General features: G+C 47.9%; 1 protein-coding gene and 1 pseudogene across 1 annotated transcript in view; one reads left to right on the top strand and one right to left on the bottom strand.

Moving 5' to 3' along the window:
• The window catches only part of GAS7 (growth arrest specific 7), a 54,360-nt gene extending 52,277 nt beyond the window's left edge, over window positions 1-2,083 (bottom strand). The window contains exon 1 of the mRNA XM_053453205.1: window positions 1,708-2,083. Coding sequence (XP_053309180.1) covers window positions 1,708-1,887 — 180 coding nt within the window. The 5' untranslated portion in view covers window positions 1,888-2,083. The remainder of the gene's footprint in view (window positions 1-1,707) is intronic.
• A 3,839-nt stretch (window positions 2,084-5,922) lies between these two features.
• Window positions 5,923-17,150, top strand: LOC128470948 (myosin heavy chain, skeletal muscle-like; annotated as a pseudogene).
• The last annotated feature ends 479 nt before the right edge of the window (window positions 17,151-17,629 follow it).

Below are 17,629 nucleotides of genomic sequence, written 5' to 3'. Positions count from 1 at the left end.
TACAACGTGAGAACTCAATCAGTCGTTAGCCTCGTATTAGATTCAGGAGCCGGATGTCTATCCCATGCGTGTTTAACACCCTCACTGTATTACCCTCTACCACCTCTGCTGAGTAGCAGCTCCACCCATCTACTACCCTCTCAGTAACTCCCAATTTCCTTCCAGTCTGTCTCCGCCTAGCTTTAGATTGCGAGCTCTTGTTTTTTATATTAGTAATACCTTTACGCTGGATCTGCTGCTTTTCTCCAGCGTTTAACCCTCTCCTCGCTGACCTTTGTTTTTGTTTTTCCTCCCCAGAAAGTGCTCTTGTTTTGGAAGCGTGGGCTACCGACGGATCTCTGCCAGGCGGCGCCGGGACGTTGTATGTGACCGGGGACTGTCACATGCCGGGGTGTAAACATACAAACCGTAGAAGCCGGTCACGTGTTACACATATGTATAAGACTCGTCATACATGCTGCGGCTGGTTTGGGTGACATTGTTGTGTTTTTGCGTGTTTAACCCTGTAAGGTCGGGAAGGACATCTAAACGCATCCCCCATGCACAGACAAATGATATATTACTCAGCGCCCCCTGGTGGGCAGATTGTGACACTGCAGTAAAGTGACCGAGGCTGGATCATTTGATTAACGTACGCTCCATCGTATAGGTGATGGTCACCCGTTTGGGACTTTGGGGCGAGTCGGTCGGCACCCAGCACGTTACGATTTTCTGCGGGGGATTACTGTGCGCATCTTCATTACACTCGTAGATTTACACACCTTACGGGTCATAGAAAAGGCCATCGTTCTATCTGAAAAAGAGACCTCTGAGGCTCCAAACGTTTCTGTGACTCCTGGGGTAAAAGCGCCTCTATATGTTATCCTGATCGATGCGACAGGGTGAGATGACGGGGGGGGGGTACTTTGAATGTGGCTTTCTGCCCCCACAGGTGTTCCCTCCCTGACTCAAATAACCTGAATGCTTTACTTAACCCCACGGAGAACTACCCCGGACCTAGAGAGTGACCCCAGGGGAGTAACGGCTCCTCGGCAACCGCTATGACATCACACAAAGCCTGGAGCGACAAATGACATCAGCCTGCACGGAAATCACTAAACACTGATACAATGCACCCCTGAATACCCCGCCGCCGATACAATATACCCCCCAGGTACTCCATCACTGATACAATGTACCCCCCCAGATACTCTATCGCTGATACAATATACCCCTAGGTACCCTGCCGCCGAGACAATGTACCCCCCAGGTACTCCATCACTGATACAATGTACCCCTAGGTACCCTACCACGATACAATGTACCCCCAGATAGCCTACCACCGATACAATGTACCCCCCAGGTACTCCATCACTGATACAATGTACCCCTAGGTACCCTACCGCCGATACAATGTACCCCCCAGGTACCCTACCACCGATACAATGCACCCCCCAGATATCCTACCACCAATACAATGCACTCCTGAATACCCTGCCGCCGATACAATGTACCCCCAGATACCCTACAGCCAATACACTGCAGCCCCGGATACCCCCGGTAGCGCCCTGGCAGCTGGGGTAGTAGTGTTGGCACACGAAGCACACGCCTGGCACCGACAGGACTCTGTATGTCAATAACATGTTCGATACACAAACAGGAACAGACGAGCCGCTGGGGGGGGGAGAAGGGTCCTAGAGGTGGGACGGAGCCGGGGGTCCTTCTTACCTCCAGTATCTGCACGTAGCTGGCGGGGAACCAGCCTCTCGCCCCATCTTTCTCTCCTTCCCACCAGCCGCCGTCCAGCACCTGCACGACTTTAATGACTTCCCCGGCTTCAAACTTCAGCCCTTGCTGGTGCTGCTCCCCGGAGAAAGCGTACAGACTCCTGCACAGGGCTCCGGACATGACCAAGGGGCCACACTCCGAGGACGGGGCCGCCGCCTCTCCCCCTCCTGCCCCGGTGCCTGCGCTCACCTCTGAAGGGGTTACGGAGTCCCAGATGCGGAGCGTTAACCTCTCGCGGTCCTCTGTGTGGCGGAGGAGCTGAGCGTGGAGTGCACACTGGCAGGAGGAGCGGGGAGGGAGAACGTACTGAACAGAGTGTCGGGCGGCTACTGAGCGCGGTGCAGCCCACAGCAGGCAGGCAGGCAGGCACAGGGGAGTGTCTCTCAGTGTGCTTGTCACTGTACACGGGACTGATGTGTGTGCGGCTTAACAGCTGCCTCCTACTGTAGCAAACCTGTCCGGGAGCCTTCAGAGCTCTCTGCCGCCGCGCGGTGTGTGCGGCTCGGTGCGCTGCTTGGTTATCGGTATTCAGCCCCCCCCCTCTTTCCCCGATACGTAGTTGCATTTATTGGTGGATAAAAAATTGCCCCTCAGCATTTAACAAAGGACAAGAGGGGAGTTTATTTCAAAGGAGGAGAGCGGAATCTAACACTAGGGGGTCAGAGGCTGAGATGGAAGAAAGCTTTACTTCACTGAGAGGGTGGTAGATAAATGGAACAGCCTCCCAGCAGAAGTGGTAGAGGGTAATACAGTGAGGGGATTAAACATGCATGGGACAGGCATACGGCTCCTGAATCTAAGACGAGACCAACGACTGATTAAGGTTTCAGTCTTTAAGAAACCAGAAATCTTTGTTTATTATTTATTTTCCAGATAATAATATAAATAAAAATAATAATTATAAATAATAATTCTAATAACCGTCATTGTCTGCGGTTTGTAACATTTCGGGGTGAGATAAGCGTTTTATCCCGGAGACTCGCTGCCGTTAATGTTTCCTCCCCCGCGGGGGTCGTAGTGTTAAATGTTTAGTATATTTTTGGTGAAACCAACACATTCTGCAACTTCTTCCGTGTTGGAGCTTTGCTGACTTTCGTAAATTCTCTCGGATCGCGGGATCGACGCAGCCGTTCCATTTGTAACAAACTACAGCTTTTAGATACATGTCATTTACACTGTATTTGTATTTTTTATACACTGTATTTGTATTTTTTTTAGATACACTGTATTTGTATTTTTTTTTATACATTGTATTTGTAGTTGTATTTTTTTTTATACATTGTATTTGTATTTGTATTTTTTTTGATGCACTGTATTTGTATTTTTTGATATACATTGAATTTGTATTTGTATTATTTTTTTTGATACAATGTATTTGTATTTTTTAGACTTGTCTCCACAATCATTAATCGCCCTCTCCAGCATCTTCTAGAAATCTTTTTCTTTCTTCTGGTTTAATCGGATAAAAACAACTCAGAAACTTTTAGGAAGCCTTTTCTGTTTCTATGGCAACAATCAGTATCATACGACACGGATGTACAGCTAGGGTCCGTGGCCCCCTGGGTGCAGGATCTCTTCAGTGCCCCCCCGTAACTAAAACACCCGTAAATACTAACACACCCCCTCGCCATAACACCCACTCATACATACTTACTAACACACACACTCGCCATAACACTCACTCGCTCTACCGCCATACACCCACTCATACATACAGACTAACACACACACTCGCCATAACACTCACTCTAACGCCATACACCCACTCATACATACAGACTAACACACACACTCGCCATAACACTCACTCTAACGCCATACACCTATTCATACATACATACTAACACACACACTCGCCATAGCACCCACTCGCTCTACTGCCATACACCCACTCATACATACTAACACACACACTCGCCATAACACTCACTCTACCGCTACCGAAAGACGTTATATTAGCAGACCCCAAATGCGGTTATTGCTTTGTGCGTGGTGCGGAAAGGGTTACCGGTCACAGAATAAGGTCATTTGCTTGTGTTTTGGGTGAATTCTGGAATTTGCGAGGGGAGGGGGTCTCGCGGGACGCGTTTATTGATCCGGCCGGTTATTGATATAATTCAATCATTTTCTAAAGCCAGACACAAAAAGTGCTTTTTAGACTTGAATTTGAGGGAAAACAAATGAAACCACTTAACCCTCAGCGGCGGGAGAGCGCGCCGCGTCATTCATCCCATAGATCGTCTTTCCTCCCCGGTTTATTCCAGATGGCGGGGTACACCTTTAACTCGGAACCCCGCTGTGTATTGTTATTATTATCGGTGTTTATTACCTGGCCGGGGTGCTTATTATTATTAATATTTTTATTATCGGTGTTTATTATTTATTATCACCCGGCCGCTGTGTATTATTATTATTATTATTATTATTATTATTATTATTATGTCCCGGCCGGTGTGTATTATTATTATTATTATTATTATTATTATTATGGCCCGGCCGGTGTGTATTATTATTATTATTATTATTATTATGGCCCGGCCGGTGTGTATTATTATTATTATTATTATTATTATTATTATGGCCCGGCCGGTGTGTATTATTATTATTATTATTATTATGGCCCGGCCGGTGTGTATTATTATTATTATTATTGTTTATTATCACCCGGCCGGTGTGTATTATTATTATTATTATTATTTATTATCACCCGGCCGGTGTGTATTATTATTATTATTATTATGGCCCGGCCGGTGTTTATTATTATTATTATTATCACCCGGCCGGTGTGTATTATTATTATTATTATTATGGCCCGGCCGGTGTGTATTATTATTATTATGGCCTGGCCGGTGTTTATTATTATTATTATTATTATGGCCCGGCCGGTGTTTATTATTATTATTATTATTATGGCCTGGCCGGTGTTTATTATTATTATTATTATGGCCCGGCCGGTGTTTATTATTATTATTATTATTATTATTATTATTATTATGTCCCGGCCGGTGTGTATTATTATTATTATTATTATTATTATGTCCCGGCCGGTGTGTATTATTATTATTATTATGGCCCGGCCGGTGTTTATTATTATTATTATTATTATGGCCCGGCCGGTGTTTATTATTATTATTATTATTATGGCCTGGCCGGTGTTTATTATTATTATTATTATGGCCCGGCCGGTGTGTATTATTATTATTATGGCCTGGCCGGTGTTTATTATTATTATTATTATTATTATTATTATTATGGCCCGGCCGGTGTGTATTATTATTATTATTATTATTATGGCCCGGCCGGTGTTTATTATTATTATTATTATTATGTCCCGGCCGGTGTGTATTATTATTATTATTATTATGGCCCGGCCGGTGTGTATTATTATTATTATTATTATTATTATTATGGCCCGGCCGGTGTTTATTATTATTATTATTATTATTATGTCCCGGCCAGTGTTTATTATTATTATTATTATGGCCCGGCCGGTGTGTATTATTATTATTATTATTATTATGGCCCGGCCGGTGTTTATTATTATTATTATTATTATTATGTCCCGGCCAGTGTTTATTATTATTATTATTATGGCCCGGCCGGTGTGTATTATTATTATTATTATTATTATGGCCCGGCCGGTGTTTATTATTATTATTATTATGTCCCGGCCGGTGTGTATTATTATTATTATTATTATTATTATGGCCCGGCCGGTGTTTATTATTATTATTATTATGTCCCGGCCAGTGTGTATTATTATTATTATTATGTCCCGGCCGGTGTTTATTATTATTATTATTATTATTATGTCCCGGCCGGTGCGTATTATTATTATTATTATTATTATTATTGTTATGGCCCGGCCGGTGTTTATTATTATTATTATTATTATTATTATGGCCCGGTCGGTGTGTATTATTATTATTATTATTATTATTATTATGGCCCGGCCGGTGTTTATTATTATTATTATTATTATTATAATTATTATGGCCCGGCCGGTGTGTATTATTATTATTATTATGTCCCGGCCGGTGTGTATTATTATTATTATTATTATTATTATTATGTCCCGGCCGGTGTGTATTATTATTATTATTATTATTATTACGGCCCGGCCGGTGTGTATCGGTCGCTGCCGTTGTATCAGAGATGTTCCCAAGCTCTGCTTCTCTTCGCTCTCCTTCTAATCTTTTGTTTACGCCAAAAGTCGGTGAATCATCGAGATTATTTTTACCCGCCTGGAACCGATTCCCGCATCGTTTTGTTGAACGTTTACTGAAACTTTCCCAAGCCAATCTGGACAAACCGCCCCAAAATCCATTCTCGCTAAAAAGAAACGTCTCCCGCATCCGGGCCACATCGCCGATCATCGCAACGCAGCGGATACTCGCAGGAGAGAAACACGAGGATCAAATCGCTATGGCGACGACGCCAAACGTCGGCGCGTCTTGGCGAATCTCCGGTACGGTCTGATTGGTGTAGAAGAGCCTTAACCAGGTGAGCTGGGTCTGGTGTAGTATGAACCAGGTGGTCTTCCACACCTAAGGAGGTCATGGCTCTTGGGAGTAAGACGTTGACAGACGGAAGACACGTAACAAAGAGGACATGCGCAGAAGACGATCACCTGACCAATGAACTTCCCCGGTCCTTTAACCTGTGGTCCCAAAGCGAGAGAGTTTCCGCCACCCGTTCACCAGGATCTCGGAATCCTGAACGCTCTTCGTATTGGGAAGCGCCGACTCGCCTGTCAGGAGAACGTGACCGGCGTGCCCCAAAGACCGAGTCCTCTGCAGCCGAGTTTGTCTTTATCTCTGTTTTCTAGAAAAGCGCAGGAACCGGCGGGTTACGAATCGCCGCTCATCTCGCCGATGGGCTTCGTGGAGGTGAAACGCGTTGGAACCGTCTCCAATCACAGATCCTGCTTCGTGTCGTGCTACCTGTACGGTAAGAACCCGGGATAGGTAAAGACGAGTCGGCGGGCGGTAACGCTGTCGGTTGTGCGAGTAACATTGTATCTCTTTGTATCTCATTGTATCTGTTTCTGCTTGTAAACCGATGACTCGTGTGTTTTGTTAGTTTGTTGACGTTGTAAAAACTTTCATTGCGGTTTTTTCCCCCTGCCCGCTTCGTCATCGCCGCGCCACAAGGCGGCTTTAAAACATTTTCTAAGCCGAGAGTATATTTATCATAAAAATCCGCTTCCACCGCGGGTTCTCGCGAGCAGATGGCTCATTAATTAATTGCCCCTTCAATCCGTTCTGCCGGCGACGGTTCCAGCGCACCTCTTCGTATAGCCGATGCTCAATGCGAGCTAATTAATTTTTGGCCGTGACTCCGCTTGGCAGGGAACGCGAGAAAAGACGGCGGAAGCGAGAATATTGTGTGAGCCGCGGAGATTTCAGGAAAGCAAAACAAGAAGAAGCCATCGAGAAAGTGGTCGGATTTAGAACGAGATTATCATTGAAATGAAGGCGATTGTTCATCTATAGGTTCCAGCTGCGCCCCCATTCACGACTCTAACGGGAACTTTAACAAGTAAACTTTATCCTCGGGGATCTGTAGGTGACGTTTTATACATTTATATAGAAAATACATCAAAATTAAATATTATATATATACATATTAAATATAATAAACGTTTATTCTCTATTCTGAAATTCAAATCTATTTTATTATTTCCAGCAAAGGTTTAATCAGTAAAAAAAAAAAAAAAAAAAACTATGGCAATTCACGCATCCCCCGGACAGCCAAGGTTCGTGCCGCCTCCTCCTCCCCCTCCCCCGCACTCTCTCTAATCACCCCAATTTGTGTCATTTTATTTTTCATTAACTCATTTTTACCTAATTCAGTAGTCTTTGCGATTAACCCCCTGTGTACCTACTGACAGCACCAGACTTGTTGATACTGGGATTCCACGTTGGGTTTTCCCGCTTTCCTGGTGATTAACGGCGTAGAGCCGTCGTAACCATAACAAAAAAGAGCGAATTTTGGTAAAGATTGTGTAGTATTGGCTAACTGTAATGTAATAGATTGCCAGCTCTCTGGGTTATCTATTCTTCTGGCATAGTATACCGAATTCCAGAATGTTCAAAAGTTTTGGGTCACAAGTTTTTCACTTGGATCAGCGAACACAGGAGTGATGGGAGTGATAAAGGGCCATTGGAACACAGGAGTGATGGGAGTGATACAGGGCCATTGGGACACAGGAGTGATGGGAGTGATAAAGGGCCATTGGAACACAGGAGTGATGGGAGTGATAAAGGGCCATTGGAACACAGGAGTGATGGGAGTGATAAAGGGCCATTAGAACCCAGGAGTGATGGGAGTGATAAAGGGCCATTGGAACACAGGAGTGATGGGAGTGATAAAGGGCCATTGGAACACAGGAGTGATGGGAGTGATAAAGGGCCATTAGAACCCAGGAGTGATGGGAGTGATAAAGGGCCATTGGAACACAGGAGTGATGGGAGTGATAAAGGGCCATTGGAACACAGGAGTGATGGGCGTGATAAAGGGCCATTGGAACACAGGAGTGATGGGAGTGATAAAGGGCCATTGGAACACAGGAGTGATGGGAGTGATAAAGGGCCATTGGAACACAGGAGTGATGGGAGTGATAAAGGGCCATTGGGACACAGGAGTGATGGGAGTGATAAAGGGCCATTGGAACACAGGAGTGATGGGCGTGATAAAGGGCCATTGGGACACAGGAGTGATGGGAGTGATAAAGGGCCATTGGGACACAGGAGTGATGGGAGTGATAAAGGGCCATTGGGACACAGGAGTGATGGGAGTGATAAAGGGCCATTGGGACACAGGAGTGATGGGCGTGATAAAGGGCCATTGGGACACAGGAGTGATGGGAGTGATAAAGGGCCATTGGGACACAGGAGTGATGGGAGTGATAAAGGGCCATTGGGACACAGGAGTGATGGGAGTGATAAAGGGCCATTGGAACACAGGAGTGATGGGCGTGATAAAGGGCCATTGGGACACAGGAGTGATGGGAGTGATAAAGGGCCATTGGGACACAGGAGTGATGGGAGTGATAAAGGGCCATTGGGACACAGGAGTGATGGGAGTGATGGGCGTGATAAAGGGCCATTGGGACACAGGAGTGATGGGAGTGATAAAGGGCCTCTGTACGCCTATGAAGAGACTCCGTTAAAAATCTGCCGTTTCCAGCCACAATAGTCATTTACATTAACCCCATCTGCGCTGGATTTCTGACCCATTTCATGTTATTTTAATGGACAAAATCTGTTTTTTTCGATAACCGGGAAATTTACTAAGTGACCCCAAACTTTTAAACCGTAGTGTATACTTTAATATGCCTGAAGGAGAGACCTCAATAGTCTCAAAGCTTGCAATCTATTATACTTCAGCCAATAATGGAATCGCTTTTTCAGAGTTGCACTTAATGATCAAAAGCAGCCGCGATACCTTGTTTAGTGAATATTGACTCCCGCGTAGCTGAGCTATAATACTGAATATTCCTTTTTCAGAGGTTGAAGCCTTCGCCGCGTCCGCTCGCTACCCTCCTCTTCGTTCCGCCCGATCTTCGCGGAGAGCGCCGTGAAGCAGGTGGTATTTTTTTATATTAAACAATCACCGCCGTCTGCTGTACTTTGACGCTCCGTGTTCCTCATCTCAGTACATAAGTTCTGATCCGGGTGCAGAACACTAAATGTCCACCTGGGGGCAGCAATGAACAGCGAATGAATTCACTCGCCGTGAATCCGCCCATAAGGTTTATTATACAGACGACCTGTAAGGAACCCGGTCCATGCTGATGACTGAAAGGACCCAGCGCGCCCAAAGATGGCGTTCAGGAGTCATTGCGCGGTCGCAGAGATGGACAGGGCCTGGTGCGGGGCGACCGCACTCACCCGGGTGTTGAGTATCTAGGGCTGTGCAGCCAGATATACCAGCGGACGTAGTCCAGAACAAAGTGAAATCCTGCAGGCACCCTGGAACAGGCATGAGACATAGCACAAGACTCATGTGCGGGATGCTGCAGGCTGGGAGTGCGGAAGCTAAGCAGAGTATATTGCTGAAACATAGGGAGACCGGGCAAGAAACATAACCAGACAAGATATACATGTTACAGGGCACTACAGCGAACAAGACACAGAATAAACATAACCAGACAAGATATACATGTTACAGGGCACTACAGCGAACAAGACACAGAATAAACATAACCAGACAAGATATACATGTTACAGGGCACAACAGCGAACAAGACAAGGAATAAACATAACCAGACAAGATATACACGTTACAGGGCACAACAGGGAACAAGACAGGACACCCCGCTGCCGGCGATACAAGACAGGACACCCCGCTGCCGGCGATACAAGACAGGACACCCCGCTGCCGGCGATACAAGACAGGACACCCCGCTGCCGGCGATACAAGACAGGACACCCCGCTGCCGGCGATACAAGACAGGACACCCCGCTGCCGGCGATACAAGACAGGACACCCCGCTGCCGGCGATACAAGACAGGGCACCCCGCTGCCGGCGATACAAGACAGGGCACCCCGCTGCCGGCGATACAAGACAGGGCACCCCGCTGGCGGCGATACAAGACAGGGCACCCCGCTGGCGGCGATACAGGACAGGGCACCCCGCTGCCGGGGATACAGGACAGGGCACCCCGCTGCCGGGGATACAGGGCAGGACACCCCGCTGCCGGGGATACAGGACAGGGCACCCCGCTGCCGGCGATACAGGACAGGACACCCCGCTGCCGGCGATACAAGACAGGGCACCCCGCTGCCGGCGATACAAGACAGGGCACCCCGCTGGCGGCGATACAAGACAGGGCACCCCGCTGCCGGGGATACAGGACAGGGCACCCCGCTGCCGGGGATACAGGGCAGGACACCCCGCTGCCGGGGATACAGGGCAGGACACACACATAAATACAGGACTATAAGATAACTATTGGAGATCCCGTCACATCTTATGGCCATAGTATCTTTAGCCCACCACTACGCCAAAGCACTCCAATGACGGTGCGGCCTAACGCTAATCCCTGCTGACAGCGGCACTAAACACTCCAAACACGTATCAGAGAGACATACCTGCGGACAGCAGACAGACAAACAGAACACGCGGGAGGGGTGCACCTTATAAAGGAAACAGAGCTGACGCAAAGAGCAGGACTGGAAACAAGGAATGGGAGATCAGAACAGAGCAAACGGAAATCCAGGAACGGAGTGAAGCAAAACAGAGAAACTAACAAGAGTGAGATATGCAGCTCCGCGGCCTGGGTAGGATCATGACACCACCCATGTGGCCCTGTTTAGCTGTGCCAGTCTCTCTACCAAACCTCTATGTCCCTTTTTCCTCCCCTGATGCTCTTCTTTTCTAGGAGCTGGGTTTGGGGCATCACCGGGTTCTACAGCCCTTAAAGCCTCAATAATGTGTATAGAAGCGGCTTTGTGAATTAAACGGGGTAAATAAACCCCATTATTCTTTTTCTACATGCTTTGAATTTCCCGTTGCCTTCTTAAATTGCATTTAAATGGGGTATTTGTTATTTTTGGGGGGTTTCTCAGGAACCTTTGTGGAAGACAGAAGACTAAACTCGGGGCTTTTGTTTTCCTCACTTATGTTGAGATTTGTAAGAAAAAATGTGACATTTTTGTAAATGTTAGGAAATACTCTAAAGCTGAAGTTCCCATTAACTTCCTAAATAAACCCACATAAATCAGGCCGTGATTAATACAAAGCGTTGTGACAGAAGCCACTCTTGGCTGCTCGCTGACGCTTTAGTGTAGATGATGATAAGCGCTAATGCAGCTCCTGGCGAGCGCGTCGAGGAAGAGCTTATGGGGTAATCGCTGCAGCTGCCGCCCCGATCTGTCTCTTCCCCGCGTGTTCAGAACTTCTAAAGCCGGATCTGGAGCAAAGCGGGGCGGTCACCGTGGAAACCAGATCTGCTCCATTTTTGTTTTAATAAACATGGCTTTAGCACCTAAATGAGAAATATTTGGATTGGAGGAAACTTTCTGGATTCTCTTCTAGAAAACGAATCTGGAGCCGATTCCTTCGCTGATCTCACAACCCCGGGTCTGGCTTTAGGGGGCCGCATAGTCCAGAGATCTGGAAGGCTTGGGCTGGCTTTAGGGGGCTTCATGTCCTCTTTATACGGACAGCTGGCTCGGAGCTGGCTCCCCTGAGACCGTGCTGATAATCCCCCACTGATTGCTGGAATCCCGTCCAGGGGGGCCGTTTACACGGAAGATACCCCTCCTAGAGGCAGGTTGCTTACTGGGCTCCTGGCTCTGAGAGCGTAACTGGATCTGGTAATAAATACCCCGGTTTGGGACTGGCAGGCCCCGTACGTTGGCGCTCCATGTGCCAGCCCTATTAATACCGACTTTAGCACCATTCTGGGAATGTAACCGAGCGAGGGAGGCGCCAGCTCCTGAAAAACCTGTCCCTGCCGGACCCCCCTACGGCATTCCCCAAAAACAGCTCCGATGTTAGTCACAGGAAGAAAAATATAATCAGTCCGTTATAAGCAATTCCAGCCTGAACGCCACAGATTGAAGGTGGTAGATCAGTGGAACAGCCTCCCAGCAGAAGTGGTAGAGGGTAATACAGTGAGGGGTATTAAACATGCATGGGATAGACATACGGCTCCCGAATCTAAGACGAGACCAACGACTGATTAAGGTTCCATGGAAACATTTAAATACTTAAAGGAAATGAACACGATAAACAAAGATAATTTATTGAAAAGAGGAAAACCGGAACAACTAGAGGACATAGTCTTAAGCTAGAGGGCCAAAGGTTTAACATCAGGAAATTGTACTTTACTAAAAGGGTAGTAGATGCATGGAATAGCCTTCCAGCAGAAGTGGTAGAGATTTATACAGTAAAGGCGGTTTTGCTTGCAGGTCGTTACTGGTCGCACACTGGCCACCCATAACCCATCACACAAGGGCCACCCATTACCCATCGCACAAGGGCCACCCATAACCCATCGCACAATGGCCACCCATTACCCATCACACAAGGGCCACCCATTACCCATCACACACTGGCCACCCATTACCCATCGCACACTGGCCACTCATTACCCATCGCACAAGGGCCACCCATAACCCATCGCACAATGGCCACCCATTACCCATCACACAAGGGCCACCCATTACCCATCACACACTGGCCACCCATTACCCATCGCACACTGGCCACTCATTACCCATCGCACACTGGCCACCCATTACCCATCGCACACTGGCCACTCATTACCCATCGCACACTGGCCACCCATAACCCATCGCACAAGAGCCACCCATAACCCATCGTACACTGGCCACCCATTACCCATCGCACACTGGCCTCCCATAACCCATCGCACACTGGCCACACATAACCCATCGCACACTGGCCACCCATAACCCATCACACAAGGGCCACCCATTACCCATCGCACAAGGGCCACCCATAACCCATCGCACAATGGCCACCCATTACCCATCACACAAGGGCCACCCATTACCCATCACACACTGGCCACCCATTACCCATCGCACACTGGCCACTCATTACCCATCGCACAAGGGCCACCCATAACCCATCGCACAATGGCCACCCATTACCCATCACACAAGGGCCACCCATTACCCATCACACACTGGCCACCCATTACCCATCGCACACTGGCCACTCATTACCCATCGCACACTGGCCACCCATTACCCATCGCACACTGGCCACTCATTACCCATCGCACACTGGCCACCCATAACCCATCGCACAAGAGCCACCCATAACCCATCGTACACTGGCCACCCATTACCCATCGCACACTGGCCTCCCATAACCCATCGCACAAGGGCCACTCATTACCCATCACACAAGAGCCACCCATAACCCATCGCACACTGGCCACCCATAACCCATCGCACAAGGGCCACCCATAACCCATCGCACAAGAGCCACCCATAACCCATCGTACACTGGCCACCCATAACCCATCGCACAAGGGCCACCCATAACCCATCGCACACTGGCCACCCATAACCCATCGCACAAGGGCCACCCATAACCCATCGCACACTGGCCACCCATTACCCATCGCACACTGGCCACTCATTACCCATCGCACACTGGCCACCCATTACCCATCGCACACTGGCCACCCATAACCCATCGCACAAGGGCCACTCATTACCCATCGCACAAGAGCCACCCATAACCCATCGCACAAGGGCCACCCATAACCCATCGCACAAGGGCCACCCATAACCCATCGCACAAGAGCCACCCATAACCCATCGTACACTGGCCACCCATAACCCATCGTACACTGGCCACCCATAACCCATCGCACAAGGGCCACCCATTACCCATCGCACACTGGCCACCCATAACCCATCGCACAAGGGCCACCCATAACCCATCGCACAAGGGCCACCCATGTGACTTTTCTAGTCAGCCTCTTAACGGCGCGTTGTGTTTTTACGATGTGGTTTTATGTAGGGAAGCCTGGAACGCGAAGGCGCGAATGTCCTGCGGATTGAGCTGGAGCTGAACCAGGTGAAATCAGAGGTTGATAGAAAAGTAGCGGAAAAGAATGAGGAAATCGAGCAGATTAAACCCAACAGCCAGAGAGTGATTGACGCCCTTAATAGCTCCCTTGAGTCTGAAATCAGAAGCAGAAAAGATGCCCTCCGTGCCAAGAAAAAGATGGAAGGAGACCTTAATGAGATGGAGATTCGGCTGGGTCATGCCAGCCGCCAACTGGCAGAGTCTCAGAAGCAACTAAAAAGCGTCCAGGCTCAGCCGAAGGTTCGTCGTGCCCCAGCATGGATGTAGCCATATTAACCCATACGTTCCCCCAAAAGCCTGCCCTCGTTCCCACCCTTCAGGCCGGTGAGTCGTTGGGTATGGGATGCCATCGAGTGATTTATTCATAACCCAGTAAGAGATTGTTATTTGTGGTCAGGTTCATCCTGCTGTCAGGGATGGCTTCGTTTAAATTGGGACAACCGGTTCCTCTCCAGACCTTCAGCTTGGGTTCTATATCACTGTGAGGTCCCGTTTAAAGACCCCAAACCTTGTTCCTTGAGCCTTCTTTGCTTGCCCTCTGTGACTGCCTGTGACCCTCTGTCTATAGTATATACCACCCTGCATGGGTGATTTTCCTGATTTTGATGCATTTATTTTACTGTTGGGAAGACCAGGTGATGATTGCAGACCTGACTCGTGCCAATGAAGATCTGAAGGAGAATCTAGGTTTGGCCGAGCGCCGGAATCTCCTCCAACAATCCGCGATTGAGGAGCTGACGAAAAGGCTCGCAAACTGGCGGAGCGGGAGCTCCTCGATGCCAGCTAACGCGTGCAGCTCTTACACACGCAGGTGCTTTCACTTATTAACACCATTAACGGCTCCTTCCATGGCACGACCGCTTTACGCGCAGCGGCTGGGGATGACGTTGGCCTCGAAGCAGTCCCCGGCGCCGGCTAAGGATTCAAGTCAGTCGCCAAAAGCATTTGATGAAACATTTTTGTTTTTAAGGATGGTAGAACAGCGGCCTGAAAGTGACGAATCCCACCTTCAGTCCGAGGTGGAGAAACGCCGAAGGAAACGCCAAGAAAGCCATTACTGACGTCAGCTGTTTATATGTTGGGGAGTGCGATCTATGAAACAAACGTACGGCTTTCCCAAGAACCTCGCTGCACAGAAAAAAATGGGGGAGAATCACACAATAAACATGAAAACCGCTTCACGCAAATTTACAAACCAAATCCGCTTTAAGTGCTGTGAAAAAAATAAGGTTTTTTTCCTTCATATCGGAGCCCATCGCAGGCCTTGTCCTGTTTGCTCTCATTCTGTGGATTTATGAAGAGCATTAGCGGGTCGAGCGTTCCCTCCGAGGCCGCGCGTATTACATTTCTCCTGCCACCGCGTCGCTCGGGATGTTTGTATCGCTCGCCAAGTCGTCTGGGACGTGCTGTACGGAGCGCAGATTTCACACGCTGCAAAATTTAATGGCCTCTCCCACCGGGGTGCCTCGTTGGTACTTTATTTAATGTTTGCTCTCTAGACTTATTATCCCGCCTGTCCAAAAGTAACAGTAAAGGCTTTAAAGAAAGTGTTTTGAATGATTCATGTTGCTTTAGGTGTCCTGTTGTGATGTAAACCATTGGTGGTCCGAGAGTTGTGCAAGTTAAACACCTCCAAAGGTCTGAGAAACGACCTTAAACTGGAAATAAATGGTAATTTTTGGATTATTGAATTTCTATTCCACTTTGTAAAGGGCGCCATGATGTCCGAGGAGCTGAAGAAGGTGCAGGACACCAGTGCTCACCTCGAGAGCATGAAGAAGAACCTGGATGAGACCGTGAAGGATCTCCAGCACCGCCTGGATGAGGCCGAGCAGCTGGCGCTGAAAGGAGGCAAAAAGCAAATCCAGAAACTGGAGGCCAGGGTGAGTTCGTTGAGAGTGTGAGTGTTCCTCACGTCCCAGCCAAGACGTCAGTAATGCAGCCTCCTTTCCTATTCGCTCCGATGCATCTTTAACCCTAAACTTCTGTCCACCTGCGCTCAGAGCCGCTCTCGGGCAGATTTTGTAATCGTTTCAGGTACGTGAACTTGAAAACGAGCTGGAGGCCGAACAGAAACAGAATAATGAAAAAGTCAAAGGTTTCCGTAAAGTGGAAAGAAAACTCAAAGAACTAACGTATCAGGTGGGTGGCGACATATCTGCGTGTCAGGTTTCCTAAAACATCATCGGAAATTCCTTGCGCACCAAGATCGACGCCGTATATGTACGTCCGGAAATTCTGGTGACGTTCGTTTGTCTCTCCTCTCGCAGTCAGAAGAGGATCGGAAGAATGTTTTGAGACTGCAAGACTTGGTGGATAAATTACAAGCAAAAGTCAAATCTTACAAGAGGCAGGCTAAAGAATCGCTAGGTATTGGGGGAAATTGACGTACATCGGCCAACCAGCTGCTTCAGTCGAAGGGCAAGAGGGCAAAAGATCCTAAAACATATTAACACAAATTAAGTCATTCGTTGTGTATCCAGAATCAGAATCAACTGCAAACCCCAACCTTTAGAAAAGGTCAAGAAATAAAAGAAAAAGAATTCTGTGCTTCACAAACTGATGCTGCTATGGCAACAGGAAATGTTTCCAATAAAGTGTAAGCAGTATATAGCAGTATATATTTAAGACAGCGTGGTTTCCCTTTTAGGAAGAACAAACCAACGTTCATCTTTCCAAACTGGGGAAACTTCAGCACGACCTGGACGAGGCCGAGGAACGCGCGGACATCGCCGAATCCCAACCGAACAAGCTCAGGGCCAAGAGTCGGGACTTCGGTGGGAAGAGGAGCGAGCTGTGAAAACGATGAGGGTAAAAAAAAAGCCAAAAAGGGTGAGTCTTATTCCAAAATCCTGCTGCACAGAGTCTGTCTGGTTGGATCAAGGCTGCTGTTAGATTTGCTTTGCTACGTGTTGGTCCCGTTGACTATTGCGCATGTTTTCTTGTGCCAGAATGCGGGCATTCGTTCATCTAACAGATCTGGTGTTTTTGCACGGAGGCAGCTTTGTTCGGCCTTCAGTTTTTCTCATCTTGTTCTGCGCATGGTTTCATGGGTAAAGCCTCTGCTGGAGGCCGGCTGCTTGTCCTTCAGACTTTGTGACTTCATAACGCGACAGGGAATCGGGTATGTGGCGGTTGGGTAACCCGGCGCGTTTTCATGTCCCCTCACAGGTTAAAGGTGAAGCTGAATTTGCACTGGCGTGGCTGTGGTTCCAGAAATTATTCGTTTTTTTGAATGTTTTTGTAATGTGAAATAAAGCTGGATTTGTTCAGTGACAT

The sequence above is a fragment of the Spea bombifrons genome, chromosome 13, assembly GCF_027358695.1.
Source record: "Spea bombifrons isolate aSpeBom1 chromosome 13, aSpeBom1.2.pri, whole genome shotgun sequence".
Lineage (NCBI taxonomy): Eukaryota > Metazoa > Chordata > Amphibia > Anura > Pelobatidae > Spea > Spea bombifrons.
Note: the sequence above shows the minus strand (reverse complement) of the source record. Positions and strands in the feature narration are given on the sequence as shown.